This window comes from Scomber scombrus, chromosome 18 (assembly GCF_963691925.1).
Source record: "Scomber scombrus chromosome 18, fScoSco1.1, whole genome shotgun sequence".
NCBI classification, from domain to species: Eukaryota; Metazoa; Chordata; class Actinopteri; order Scombriformes; family Scombridae; genus Scomber; species Scomber scombrus.
The window spans coordinates 2,602,505-2,618,255 of record NC_084987.1 but is presented as its reverse complement, the minus strand read 5'-3'; the positions used below and the strand labels follow the sequence as shown (position 1 = coordinate 2,618,255).

General features: G+C 38.7%; 1 protein-coding gene across 1 annotated transcript; it reads left to right on the top strand.

Moving 5' to 3' along the window:
- Positions 1 to 2,098: 2,098 nt before the first annotated feature.
- On the top strand, positions 2,099 to 14,176 carry arl6ip1 (ADP-ribosylation factor-like 6 interacting protein 1). The gene is made up of 6 exons (XM_062438200.1): positions 2,099 to 2,258; positions 4,608 to 4,741; positions 5,313 to 5,432; positions 8,462 to 8,579; positions 10,237 to 10,321; positions 13,064 to 14,176. The coding sequence occupies exons 1-6, from the start codon at positions 2,223 to 2,225 to the stop codon at positions 13,180 to 13,182; spliced, it is 612 nt and encodes a 203-aa protein (XP_062294184.1). The 5' UTR covers positions 2,099 to 2,222; the 3' UTR covers positions 13,183 to 14,176.
- The last annotated feature ends 1,575 nt before the right edge of the window (positions 14,177 to 15,751 follow it).

The window sequence follows — 15,751 nt, the reverse complement described above, 5'->3', positions numbered from 1 at the left end:
ACCGCTCCACCCGTCCGATGAATGCACGCCTCCACAGGGAGTTCAGTTGCAGCAGTGCATGACTTTTCAATATCATCCATTAAATGTGCCACCTTTAGCCAGGAGGAGGAGGAGGAGGTCATTTTCCAATCAGCTAGACTGAGCCCAGCTGGTCACAATCTGCCAATCAGTAAATGATGTCACTGACAGGGGCGACGCCAGGGATTTTGGGCCCCAATGAAAAGAAATCACATCAGGCCCCACCACTACAACACACAGGTCAATCTGTAAGCACACCTCTATCTGTGAAGGCTTGTAACTCTCCTGTAGTCCAATAATAACTGTACAATATCATATCATACAATATACTGTATATCATCTGTTTTGTGAATAGATGCTTTATTATAGTAAAGTCATCATATATATTCAGTGTTTCTCATTAATTATTTAGACTATAGCGGCCGACCATAGTCTTATATGTGCCACAACAGTTTCATAGTGAGCCAAACATGTCTGATCTAAAGCACAGAATTGTTTAGAGTACACATTTGTTATGTTTTATAGATATAACTTCTTAATTTTGCTCTCAGAGTTCACCACAATGATGCATCTGACTTAAAAATGTGCCCCCCGAATCTCCCTAGAGGGTCTGACTGAGGTCCAACCACCATAGTCTCTCAACATTCTGTGGGAAACACTGATATTATATAAACATAGCACAAAAAGTAAGGAAATGTGTGTTTGGTAGATTATTTCTTTGCGGTAACAAAGCTTCTTGGTAATAAATGTTATACCATTAGAAAGCCTGTTTATTTCCCTTTTAAATGGAGCCACATTTTTAAGGAACATGCATTTGTGGGATGAGCAGCAGAGCTGAGTCAACATGCTTGTGTTGGTCACTCTGGCACCAACAGCACGCCCAAGCTGATCCAACAAGATTTGACACATTTTTCATGGGCGCAACCCACATACTCTTATTGCCAAGAAGCAATGTTACAACAAAGAAATAATCTATAAAACACACATTTCCTTACTTTTTGTGCTATGTTTATATTATGTATTATTTATAGGGCATTGTGCAGTCGATTTTAATGGTTTGGCCCTCATGAGATAAAATATGACTGTATGTGGCCCTTGAACTAAAATGAGTTAAACACCCCTGTGCTATACAGTGGACATCCAAATGAAATTTAGTAGCAATTGCTCAAAAAAATAGTGCAGAATATTAATAAAGAAAAAGAAAGATAACATATTCCTGTATTAGTCCCACAATGGGGACATTTGCATTATTAGAGCTGCAGGTGGACAATAAAAATAGAATATAAGAGCAGCAATAAGAAAAAGAATAAAGAACAAAAAATAATAAAGGCAAAAACAATAAGAACAATAATGGTAAAAAGGGGGTTGAGGTTTACTGGGAGCAGTGTACAGTCTGACAGCTGCAGGGAGGAAGGAGCTGCGATATCGCTCCTTCACACACTTACGATGAAGGAGTCTGTCACTGAAGGAACTCTCCAGTGCAGTCAGTCAAAAAAGGGCTGAATATTAAAAATAATAAAACAGGGAAAAAAAGAAAAAAAAAGATTGATTGATTAATCATAAACAATAAGCTCTTGGGGGGAAACGCAGTTAACCTAAGTCTAAGTCTTACAGACTACTGCTGTGAAATTATACTGTGCAATATATATATGTATTTATTTATTTATAGGCCTATATTTTAAAAGATATATATTTTTAGGCTACATAGTATTTACGAAATTTCATTTGGATGTGCACTGTATAGTGTACAATCTGAATGACAAATAATATCTATCTGTCTATCTATCTATCTATCTATCTATCTATCTATCTATCTATCTATCTATCTATCTGTCTATCTATCTATCTATCTATCTATCTGTCTATCTGTCTATCTATCTATCTATCTATCTATCTATCTATCTATCTATCTATCTATCTATCTATCTATCTATCTATCTATCTATCTATCTATCTAGTGGCTCTTGTACAACGCCACCTTTAAAAAATAACCACATTTCCCAGAATGCTGCGGGGGCCTGGTGTGACGCAATTTTCTGAGCTATAAAAACATCCTGCCACCGTAAGGACCGTTAGTGACGCTGAAGCCAGCCGAGGAGGAGGTGTGTTATTGCTGCTGCTGCTGCTCTGCGGGCTCGTTTCCTCTCAACAAAATAACAGAAACTTACGACAGAAAAACCCGACCGACGCTGGTTTAAATCACGATGTCTGACGGCGACAACAAAAGCGCAAATATGCTCGTAAGTATTAACCGCGAATTTAAAGGTGGAGACCGTAGCAGCCGTTAGATCCTCAGTTAGCCTGTTAGCTCATCAGCTAGCCACCTAGCTTCTTTAATACGCCGTCACCAGGACGACCACGAAGTTAGCTTCACGTACGTAGTTTAAGGGGGAACCATGATGTTTAAAATGTGATATTTGAACAGATAATTATCCATTGTTGTGCCATTTATACTCGTGGAAAAGGTGTAAGACATTATAGAAAAAGCTTTAATGTTGTTTAAACCCTAATTTAGGTTAATTAAACCTTTTATTTTATACATAACGGGGAAAAAAGGGGCGATTTCACGGTTTCCTTCCCCTTAAAACTACTATTTGTTGATTTATCTAATATTAATCTGTGTTTTAACTATTCTGTAGAGTCTTATTATTAATGTAGTGCAGATTTGACAGGTTTAAATGTAGTGATTTTAATAAAAATTGGTGTAATTTAACGTGGGCGGAGGGAACGGTTTGTTCAATTTTCACACATAGTAAATATTTCGCTCATATGTAAATATTTAAACCATGTTAAAGATTGTCTAACACCTTCCTCTTCATTGTAAGTGGCTCAAAAACGGAAAACAACCTTTTTAAAATATCTTTTTTTTGGCGTTTCCTCTTAATGACGAATCAGAGGCCAACTTCCCTGTAACCTTGGTAGCAGGGTGCTAACGCCTGTCAGCTGTCGTACCTGAGCTTAAAAAACCCAGAAATCGACATATAAATACATTTTCGCCTTTACTAAACATGCTGCTGTCACATTAAAACTATTATTGAAAGCCGATCTTTATTTGTCTTGCATGGAGGCGCATGCAGTGTGGACGTATATCCTGAATAATGCAGATATCGCTGCTTATCGCTGAAGGCACACACCCAAGAACAAGACATGAGAATTTCTGCATGTCGTTTACTCCTCATTTTAACGTGCATGCATCACTCTGAACATAAAGAAGCAGTTTTTCTACCTGTAAATGTCTGTGTGAGCCGACTAAAGCACGCACAGGTCGATATCTGGCAGGAAAAACTTGTTGTCAGGGTTGATTTTTTTTTTTTTAAATTTTTTAAATAGATTAAGATCAAGTGTGCACCAACTGGCTCGTATAATGTGCAAAGTCATGTTTGGAATAAGGGCTGCAATTAACTATCAATTAATCTGCCTTTTATTGATTAAACATTACATACTGTCCTGTTTGGGTCAAATTTGACAGCTGTGAAAACACATCTAATGTCTTTATTTTACCCTGAAACTTGAGTTATTACTGAAGTGGCCCAAAATGTGTCCATTGAGGCTGATCTGGGTCAAATGTGAGCCATATCTATTGACATGTGTTTTAGTGAAATGAATAGTTAATAGTTTTAATAAGATAGTAGTTATGAGGATTTCTTTTTAAGATGTAGCAGTGAAGACTGATGGCTCCAATGGTTATACAATAAATCCCACACTTCCATAAAGTTATAAAATACATTTCCATCATTATTGCTATGTTATATTTTCATGTCTTAGGTAAAATAGGACATGATATTGTGTGATAGGAGATGTTTAGTGGTGTAAAAGCTAAAAAATACCCTCTGCTCTCTGAAACATGAATCAAGATGTAATCACATTAATTGATCAGTCAGATCGACTATTGATGCTTTCTAAACACATCTGTGGTTCAATATTTAGTATAGACACTTTTTATACTAGATACTAAATCAGGGGCGGATCCCGGAGTTGACAGAGCACCCAGAGCCAGGGACACATTTATTTGAGATGCACAGGATTAAGTTTTACTGCTTTTTATGACTACTGCCAACATTAATAGTAGTAGTGGTGGTGACTTATTTCAGTCCTTAACATTTTAACATTCATTTTCCAAAAAGACTATGCAGAGAAATAATGAGGCATAAAATCAAAAGGAAAATATTATTTATTTTTGACTATATTTCCCTCAGTAACTCTGCCTCTACTGAAAAGGTCTTTTTAGAAGTTTGGCTCTTTATCACAAATATTATAAACACGCTCAGATTCAGTCAGAAGCTTCAAGTCACTGTTCAGAAAAAGTGAGCCCCCCTCCCCCTCCAGCTCCGCCCCTGTACTAAATCCCCCAATTATTTTGAAGGTGATTTTTTTTACATGTGTGGAGTTAATGAGGATTTATCTAAAATGGATACAGCAGTAATTTCCCCTTTACCCAAGTGCACAGTCTGCATGTCCCAGGAGGAGATTCGTCCTTGATTTCAGTGTCGTTTGTCATGTGTGAAGCAGACAGCCCACCACCACATGAATCTGACGTTGTATGAAGGTTTTAACAGGTTAGTTATGTGTGTGTGATCTCTCGTGTTCAGGCTCAGGAAACGGCCCAGCTGGAGGAGCAGCTGCAGGGCTGGGGTGAGGTGATCCTGGCCGGGGACCGCGTTGTGCGCTGGGAGAAGCCCTGGTTCCCCGGAGCCCTGTTGGCCGTCACCACCCTCATCTTCCTGTGAGTCCTTTTTTATTTTTTTATTTTTTTTTAAACTGCGTGCTGAGTCACAGATGCCCTCACTCACAGCTGGTCACATACTTGTTATAGAACACATTTTCTACAATCTGTAACAAGGCAAAGACAAAAAGACTCTACACTGGGTTAAAAATGATCACAGGTTGGAGGGAGTTGTTTTTTAAAGGCTCAGATTTGAGGTTTCGCTGAGCAGAAAGTCTGGAGAACGAAACAATGTAGATTAAAACGGATTAGATTTAGTTAAAGGAGCTTAGGTTGCAACATTGTTCAGTTTGCAGGAGTATTTCTTGAATCATCCAACAGTAACATAAAGACTCCTGGTTGGTTACTGAACATCTTTCTGATAACACGCCACATTCCTCTTTTACAGTCAGTAATATATACACACACCCTGGTCTTTATCTCCAGTCCACTGACAGTGTCTTTTATGTTACATCACCAGTTCCTCTCAGTGAATGACTCTTTCTCTGAGTCCATGCATGAATAATTAAAAATGTGTGAGCGCTTTCCAATGAATCAGTGTTTATAACCGTGTCGTCCTCGTTCTCTCCAGGATGGTTTATTACTTGGACCCATCAGTGCTGACCGGACTCTCCTGCACCGTCATGCTGCTCTGCCTGGCTGACTACCTGGTGCCCACCCTCGCACCCAGAGTCTTCGGCTCCAATAAGTGGTGAGACTTTAAAGTGCCATTTAAAATGTGTTAAGTGTTTTTTGTTTAACTCAGAGTGACTTCCCACATTTTGTGTTGAGCGTTTCTACTTGTTGAAGAGCTTGATGGACATAGGCCTGTCACAATTTCGGCCTCCTCCACATCGGCCAGGCTCACCGGCAGCCGCAGCACTGGGTTGAGACCATGGAAACTCTGCTCTGTGTAGGAGTTCCTGGTCGGGCCGCTGTGCAGCCGCAGAGCTGCTTCTGGATAACGAGATGAAGAGAGAAGTTTAATTTTAAAAGATGATGGATGTGGAAAGCTCTACTTCCTAACACCAACCTTTTTAGACATTCACCAAAAAACACAACCAGAACCAAGTGTTTGAAGTTAGAAAGCAGCTACCATGTTTGCCTTTACCCTGGGGTTGCTAGGTAACACTAATTTAAGTTCCCCTAATTGGCTTTTATAGCAGTGTACAAACAAAAGCTGCAACTATTACATAATTATCAACATCGTGTCTATACATGGACTTATGGTATGATACTGGTGGTATAAAACGATCTTCAAAAGACAATAATATCGTCTATCGCAATTATTTCTGAGACAATATATCGTGACAGGTCTGCGTGGACGTCTGTTGATTGCTAACAAGTTTTATTTACAGCCAAGTTTGACTATTCTGGAGAGTTTGACCTCGTTTTTGACAGTCAGGTATTCAAACCAGGACACAGTGATGAATGTAAGAACACTGCATGTCCTTGGCTCGCTCAGAGTGTTGCTGCCGGTTATCTTCCTGATTTAATAGTTTTGTCTGTAAAGTGGTTCAGAAAAGCTGTTTTAACTCCTTGTTTTTGTCCTAAACCCAAATAACATCAGATTTGTCATTTTTGACAATGAAAAGCGTCAAATCATCACATTTAAGAAGCTGAAACCAGCAAATATTCTGCGTTTTTGCTTAGATGACAATTGATGAATCAGCTAATCGTTGCAGTTCTGAAATAATCAGTTTCTGCTCCTCGACTAAAGAGACATTTTAGTATCACTGTGGGGGGAGGGGGGGGGGGGGAGAAGAAGAGTCCTCTCCTTATTACATAAGTGTCTTTTTGCCGTTCCTAATATGACAGACTGCAGCGTCATCTGAAACCGCTCCTATACTGTGTCACTGTGGAGCTTTGACATTACACCTTGCTCACCGGACAGACACACTCAGCCGCCCCGCGTGCATTTGAAGATGAGAACCAGACACCCGGGAACAGGATAGAGTAACAGGCTGCGGTTGGCACAGTGCGATTGACGTCTGTCCTCCCAGCAGAAGCCTTCAGCCTCTTTTAATATATATATATATATATATATATATTTATATATATTTAACCTTGCATCAGCACAGCTCGACCTGCAGCCTTCTGCTCTGCTGCACATTCCTCACACTGTTTATTTAGATCAATACACGCGCTGCACTTTGCATTCAGCGCTGTCCTCCAAGGGTTAAAGCTGCAGCCTCACAGGGTGAAGTTTGTGTGCACGTGCTACCTTTCACTGCAGCGTTTTTTTTAAAGGCAGTTTTATATCTGTAGGCTCAGGCCAGGAAAGTGTAGCTATTGATCTTTTTTATGATCTGATTAGTTCTTTTTTTAAAGGTGATACCAATGATAGGTGATAGCTGCTGCAGAGTCACACACACACACACACACACACACACACAGATCAAACCAGCTGCTTAAACGGAGCTACGAGTCTGCTCACGGGTCCACGTTTGGCTCCCAGACAACAAGTACAGAAATAGGGGAACGATGGCTAAGCAGAAAGCGGAGGCCAGTGCTCCAGCTGCCTCTCTCTCTCTCTCTCTCTCTCTCTCTCTCTCTCTCTCTCTCTCTCTCTCTCTCTCTCTCTCTCTCTCTCTCTCTCTCTCTCTCTCTCTCTCTCTCTCTCTCTCTCTCCTCTCTCTCTCTCTCTCTCTCTCTCTCTCTCTCTCTCTCTCTCTCTCCCCCTCTCTCTCTCTCTCAGAGACCTGATCGCTGGTTCTTGGGCCATCACAGGTCACCTCAGCTCTGGGTCTTTAGAGGTCACTGATATACAGAGCTGTGGCTTCTCGTTAAGATGAAGGACTCATCTGCTGATTTTTCTCAATAAGTTTTCTCTTTTTAAATAATAAACTAGAGCTGGGTGATGGGAACAAAATGACCTCCAGTAAAGGTCCCTCGTTGCTCCTCGGCCAAACACCTCTATCGATATTGTAGGGATGACTATTCTTTTTCTTCTTAAAATATTTACACACGAGATTTCTCACAAATAATCATCAGTAATGTGGATATAATGAACAAGTTAGTGAAAGATAAACGATAGAACAGCTAGAAAAATCTGCTAAGTTCCAAAAATGACATAATTTACTGTAATTCAGCCTTTAAAAGCAGGAAAAGACAACTCGTATAATAGTTGAGGCCTCCTAAGTAGATTTTAGTCAGATCAACAGTAAATAATCACATTAATAAAGCAGAAGATTAAGAAAAGCAACATTTATTCACGTTTGAGGAGTTGAAGCTTGTGAATTTTTGCCACGCTTGCTTAAAATTAAAATCTATCAGCTGCTTAACTATTGAATAGTAAACTTTGCAGCTCTAATAGAGAGAGTGAGTGTGATGAAATCTTTTATTTGATCAAGTTAATGCAGCAGCAGAAGCTCCACAGTCATGAAGTTGCAAATATCAGTCTCTCTCTCTCTCTCTCTCTCTCTCTCTCTCTCTCTCTCTCTCTCTCTCTCTCTCTCTCTCTCTCTCTCTCTCTCTCTCTCTCTCTCTCTCTCTCTCTCTCTCTCTCTCTCTCTCTCTCTCTCTCTCTCTCTCTCTCTCTCTCTCTCTCTCTCTCTCTCTCTCGTGTAAAAGAGAAACTAACACACGATGAAAGCCCCGAAGTGACAAACCACACTCTGCTTATCTGCTTCCGCTCCATGACGACATGTTTCACTGTTGCTTAATTATCTACAACAACAACTGACTCTGTGCATCCACCCCACCACCCCCTCTCTTCCTCATCCTCGTCTTCATCTGCAGGACCACCGAGCAGCAGCAGCGTTTCCACGAGATCTGCGGTAACCTGGTGAAGACTCAGCGCCGTGTCGTCGGCTGGTGGAAGCGTCTCTGCGCACTCAAGGAAGAGAAGCCCAAAATGGTAAAAAACAAAACATGCACACACACACACACACACACACACACACACACACACACACACACACACACACACACACACACACAGTAGACATAGAGTTCAGAGCTGCAGTAACACAGTAAATGGAGGTGAGCTCTCTCTCTCTCTCTCTCTCTCTCTCTCTGCGTGCTCTCAGATTAAAAATATCCTCAGCTGATTTGGATTTCGCTGCTCCACTTAGCAGCAGACCTCAAACTGGGTTACAGGCTTGAGTTATAACCGGGTTCCTTCTCTCTGCATGCCTTTTTCACACTGTTGGACACACACACACACACACACACACACACACACACGGATCATATTCAGCGAGTCAATGACAGCTTTATTGCTTCCCTTTTCAAAATGAGTGACGCTGCAGTACGTGTGATGAATGACTCCTTTTTAAACTCAGTAAATGATGCTTAGTTTTATTAGCAGAGCACTTTGCATACAAACAAACAGCTCAAATTACTTTACAACAAAATGAACTGCATATATATATAAAGTGCTTCATATTAAAATAGTTTAAAGTTTATTTATAGAGCAGCTTTCATACGAGGGGTGAAGCTCAAAGTGGTTCACAGATAAAAATATAGTGCAATGAAACAGGAAATAAACAGAATTAAATATTTAACCACTAATTAAAAGCCAGATTATATAAATATGTTTTCAGCTGTCGGTTAATAATGTTTAGAGTAATCCATCATTTCAGAGCATATTAAGTTAATGTAGTAACATAACTGTGTATTTAAAAACTCAGCAGTAGATGATCTGAGAATCTATTCTAAAAGATACTTGGAGCCGGAGTAAATACGCTCACTAACTTGTTTATGGTTAAAAGCTGAACAATGTTGATGTAAAAGAAACATTAAAAACATGTTGAACCTTTTTACAAACTGTTCGTTTTTTACCTCAGAGTGGAGACTTCTAATGTGACCCACAACATACAAAAAAAGGAAATATTTCAACTTTGACCCATATTTATCCAAAAAATGCAAAAATGTTCGTTTAATCTAATATGAAATAGTTTAGTTCTCTTGTTTTATTTAACACTGGACCATAATAGTGTTTTTAAATAAATAAACTTGTGAAAGCTTTAAGGATTAATCATGTTTATTTAGCTCTTTATTAATGATTGGTGGCTCAGAAGTTTGGAATAAAGATTAATTATAAGAAACTATGACGGGTCACAATAAGAACAATATGTGAGGGTAAAATGTAATATATGATGGTAAATTAAAGTAGCTAAAACATAAAATACAAAGACATTTCATACAGGTTAGTTTAAAGTGCTTCAGTTAGTTGATGATTAGACAACATCAAGAAAAGGAATAAAAAAACAAATTCAAAGATAAAAATTGAGACTAATGCATGCAAGAGAAAATAAGAATGATAGAAAAGGTTAATTAAAACTAGGTTAAAAAGACGACCGATAGAAAAGTGAGTTAAAGGCTGAAGTGAAATGTTTTAAGCTTTTAAAGCGAACTGCTTCTGATTTCTTCTGATTCGTTTTTTTTTAGAACTGAATTGATAAAGTTGCATCCCTGACTTGCTTTTACCTCCAGTAAACAGCAGCAGATGCTCAGTGTGTGTACTGTAATGTGACACCTCTCTCTCTCTCTCTCTCTCTCTCTCTCTGCAGTACTTTGCCTCAGTGATCAGCAGCCTGTTGGCAGTCGCCTGGATCGGACAGCAGGTTCACAACCTGTTCCTCACCTACCTGATCGGTGAGTGTTTAACTAGCAGCTAATTCTCCTTTTTACACGTTTACAGGATAAATATCAACACATCAAAGTTTCTTTATATAGCACATTTAAATCAACCTCAGTTAACCAACGTGCTGTTACAAGCTTAAAAACACAAGATAACAAAACTTCTGAGTCTGATAAACTATAAAAACACTTACACAATAACATTCATGATTTCAGGCTCAATGCACAGAGGTGAGTTATAAGTAATGATTTAAAGCTTTCTAGGGTCTGAGCTCTGATATTATTATAAGGTAGACTGTTGCTCTGTCACCTCAGAGCTCTGACCGGAGCATGATGCAACAGGGGTGTCAAACATGCGGCCTGTGGGCCAGAACCGGCCCAGCAAGGTGGCCAATCTGCCAAAATTGTCTTTTACTTAATTTGATGACTGTTCCTAAAGTGGCCCAAAATGCACAACATTTTAAATATTATATTGATAGATTTTTTTGTGCATTTTGGGCCCCTTTAGGAACATTCATGGACCTCAGGAATGTTTAACTCTCTCATACTGTTCATATTCACTCTCATAAAAAGTGTCTATACCAAATATTGAACCACAGATGTGTTTAGAAAGCATCAATAGTCGATCTGACTGATCAATAAATGTGATTAAACCTTGATTCATGTTTCAGAGAGAGTGTATTTTTTAGCTTTTACACCACTAAACATCTCCTATCACACAATATCATGTCCTATTTTACCTAAGACATGAAAATATAACAGTAATAATGATGGAAATGTCTCTTTTTGGTAGTTTTGAGTCTCTTTAGTCACTCCATCTCTATGGTTACCATGGTAACTAGATGGCAGCTGTTACTCAAACTAACTGTAGGTTGTTTTTAGTCTTTTTTGCATCTCTTTTGGTAGTTTTTAGGTTTCTTAAGTCAATCTCTTTTTGGTCATTAAATGTTATTTTATGTAAAGGTAAAATGAGCAGAACTTTATGGAGCTGTGGGATTTATTGTAGAACCATTAGAGCCATCAGTCTTCACTGCTACATCATAAAAAGAAATCCTCATAACTACTATCTTATTAAAAGACTGAAAGCATTAATAATCCAGATAATTGCAGAAGAGTTGAATCACTTTTCTTCACTGCAGCTTTAAACTCTGCTGTACAGAAACGGGAAGCTTCCCTCTGTCATCAGCACTTCTGGTTTTCTTCTTCAGGCTGACGAGATAAAACACGACCGCTCAATAATGTCAGCGTGTCCTTCCTGATCACATGACCTCAGCACCAGGAAGCTAGCTGATTTATTTGGCTGTGAGTCAGAAGTGCAGCAGTGAGACCGATCAATGAGCTGCTCTTTATTAATTGAAGCTTTAAATCAGAGGCGTCAAACTCATTTCAGTTAAAGGTCACAAACAGCCCAGTTTGATCTCAAGTGGCCTGAACCAGTAAAACATCACGAGCCGGTTGGTGCACACTTGCATGATCTTAATCTATTTAAAAATCAACCCTGACAACAAGAACTTAATGAAACCATACAAAGAAATCCTCATAACTACTTATAATACTATTTATAACATAACAATCTTATTAAAACTATACATTTTTGTGCCACTTCAGGAAATCAAATCATCAAATTTCAGAGTAAAAGACATTTGGGGTGTTTTTCATTCTTTGCTAAGTCATCCAGCGGGCCAGATTAGACCCCTTGTCAGGGCCGGTTCTGGTCCATGGGCCGTATGTTTGACACCGCTGCTTTTAAACCATCTGTCACACAGAGGACAAAGCCTCCTGTCAGTCAGCAGCACCTCGGGGCGAAGCGACGGTTGGTGATTCAGCCAACGAGCAGCTCTGCTGTCTGTGTGAGAGCCAATCAGCTGTTAGTTTAAATGAGCCGAGCGGTAAAAACCACGAGGAACAGCTGACTGCAGACGAGAGGGGGAACAGCTGACTGCAGAGGGGGGAACAGCTGACTGCAGAGGGGGGAACAGCTGACTGCAAACCACAACAGTTTTCTTTTATCTTAATCACTGAGTTCCTAACACTGCCTTCATGCTTCATTGACTCCATGACACGGAGCTGGAGCTGCTTTTTAAAAAAAAAGAAGAGCGCCCAGTCTGCCTTCTCAGCAGGTACACAGGTGTTCACACAGGCCCCCGAGGCTCCGTGCTGCCTTCAGGTGACCTGAGATTTAAGAGCTTTTGTTCTTCAGAGTACAGCAAACCTCTCCTGCTGTTAAGGAGGTGAGGAGTTATGTCAGCAGCAGCATGAAGTACATCATGTGCTCCTTCTGAAAGCAGCTCGCAGCGTTTCTGCAGCAACTAAATATTTTAGAGTGTAGGGAACAAAGATTTGAGTGTTTATATACAGTAAAATCAGTGATGTGGCATTAATTAATTAATAAATGAGTTCCTCCTCTCTTAACTCAGTTTAACTCTTAATTCAAGGGCCACATACAGCCCACACTGATCTGATATGGGCCAGACCGTTAAAAAGATGGAGGGAAACAGGATTTTACCCCCTGGTGGGCCTGTTCTGGCCCACAGGCCTCATGTTTGACATCCCTGTATTAGAGTATGGTGTGATAAATTCTGTTATACTGTAGCAGCTGAAAATGTCCTGGAGATGCTTTGCTGAACATTTAAGAGAGGGTTCATAAATGTAGAATTTATAGCAGAGCTGTATTAGATTAAATTAAATTACACAGGTGAGGTTATATTTTATAATCTATGTTTGGTCCTAAATGTTGTTTTTTGGTTTTCTTTGCAGTGAGCTTCCTGCTGCTCCTGCCCGGCCTGAACCAGCACGGCATCATCTCCAAGTACTCCTCCATGGCCAAGAGGGAGATCAACAAACTGCTCAAACAGAAGGAGAAGAAGAACGAGTAGAAGAAGGAAAACAAAACGTGTTGCGGATGAAGAACGGAAAGTGGAAGGAAGTCATTTGAAGAAGAAGAAGAAGAAGGAGAAGAAGAAGAAGAGAGCTGCGTCCTCGCTCTCTGCCACAGATCAAATCCCACTTTTATTCTTTTTATTTTTTTTGTTTTCACACATTGGATAAGTTTCATTTCTCCCTCCTTGCACTCTTTAACATTTCAACAACCCCAACACACCTGGTGACTTTTTTCTTTTTTTAAATTATCTGCCACATGAAGGTTACCTGAGTTCACACACTCACAGAGCACTGAATCATTCACACACACACCGACACACACTTTCCCCCGTCAACATGTACGCACAGTTCAAAACTCCTTCTGTATCTTAGATTTGAGCGTGCTTCGGTTTTTTAAGACGTCAGTAATGCTTTTTTTCTTTTGTTTTTTAAGCCATTCCCTCGACTTTAGACATAAAGAAGTGACTACTGAGCAGGTTTTTTTTCGGTAGCATTACTGCATCATTTTAAACCTCATAGATTCCTCCAGTATTTTTTCTCTTTGTGCCGCAAAAACAAAGATTGTTTAGTGTTTTTTGGTCTTTTCTTTTTTTCTTTTTTTTCCTGCCTCCTCTGCTTTGGTTGTATTTAAATATTTAGCACCAATTTAAAACAAACAAAAAGAAAAAACTGGATTCAAAGCAGAGTTTTTTTTGTTTTGTTCTTCTAGATACAAGCCTACTGCTGTACCGCTGCTAGCTGTGGACTCTGGTCTCTTAGCGCTTATAATACAAACAAAAAAAACAACAAAAAAAATCCCACAGTGTGCCCCCTGCTGTGGGCTCTGTGTGTAAATACGTCTCCATGTGCGTCCTTCCTTTTGTTTTATTTGTCTCGAGTCTTTTTTCCTCTTCATTTCTCTGGTCTCATCACTGTCTTTCAACTCATTTCATTATATGTGTTTATTGGACATCTTTATGAACAATGAAAATAAAGTTCGATTTAAATTAATTCTTTTTCTCTCTCTAGTAGTTTGATTTTGAGCAGCAGTATTTTATTTTATTTAAATATTGTGAACTTAAACTACAAACCTTTTTTAAAAACTGAAGCACAAATGGTGGAAAATGGAAGAAATGCATTTAAACTTTCACATTCTTCTGTGGACATAAAGATAATTTTAAAGTCTCTGCAGCCCTTTTTAAAAGTCTTAATGTCTTAAATGTAGTTTTTGATATTCAAAGTCTAAAAAAATGTGTTAAAATGTCTTGAACTGCAGGAGTTAAGGTGTTAAATTTGATGTGAGCGTAATTATTTGTTTAGTTTATTTATTTTACATAAACCAACCAATCAACTTAAAGTAAATAATCACCAGTTGGAACTATAATGAAACTAATTATTAGTTGCAGTCCTAAATGAGCTCCATTTAACCCACTACAACAGTAAAATCCTGCTTTTACATTACAAGAGATTTAAAAGTCATTAAATTTGTACTTAAAAAATGTGCAGATATCCTGTTTGTGGAGTTTCTCGCCTTGAGTTCCTGTTTAGTTTCTCATGTGACACACCAGCAAAGACGGTAAACGATGCAACATTTAAATTAGTCATTTAAAGAAAAAATTAGCTTTGCAAATGTTTCATGAGGAAGAAAAAGCATTCAACGTTTATCAGATCACAAGGATCCATAAACAGATCACACATCGATTAATAACTTCATAACCTTGAAATGGCTTCTGGGAAAAAAACTAACTAGGCACATTTACTCAAGTTCTGGATTTAAGTACAATTTAAGACCGCTTTATACTTCCACATTTATTTTAACTGCTTTAGTTAGTTTGCAGATTTAATAACAAATACATAGTGATAGTGTATAGTGATAAAGTAAATAAAATGTAGACTTTTCCATAGTTACAATCCCACTTTAGGTGAATTCTGATGCTTATACTATAAACAACACTGGTATTGCTGCTTGTGCTTCTAGAAAAGGATCTTTGAGTTTCTTCAGAATTAAATGACGCAAACACACAGCTGTGGAATTAACCAACTTCCTTCAGACTCTGTCGACATTCTTGCGATAAAGATTAATTTTTACTGTGAAGGCGAGAAAAACCTTGTTTGCTACACTTTAGTTTACCCTACAAAACATGATGCTTACAGTAAAAGTACTGCAGTATTATGATGATGTAGTATGCAGTATTACAGTAAAAGTACTGCAGTATTATAGTGATGTAGTATGCAGTATTACGGTAAAAGTACTGCAGTATTATGAGTGATGTAGTATGCAGTATTACGGTAAAAGTACTGCAGTATTATGAGCGATGTAGTATGCAGTATTACAGTAAAAGTACTGCAGTATTATAGTGAAGTAGTATGCAGTATTACAGTAAAAGTACTGCAGTATTATGAGTGATGTAGTATGCAGTATTACAGTAAAAGTACTGCAGTATTATAGTGATGTAGTATGCAGTATTACAGTAAAGTACTGCAGTATTATAGTGATGTAGTATGCAGTATTACAGTAAAGTAGTGGTTTGGTCCTCTGACTGATATATTATTATTATGACATCATTAGATTATTAATAGTGAAGC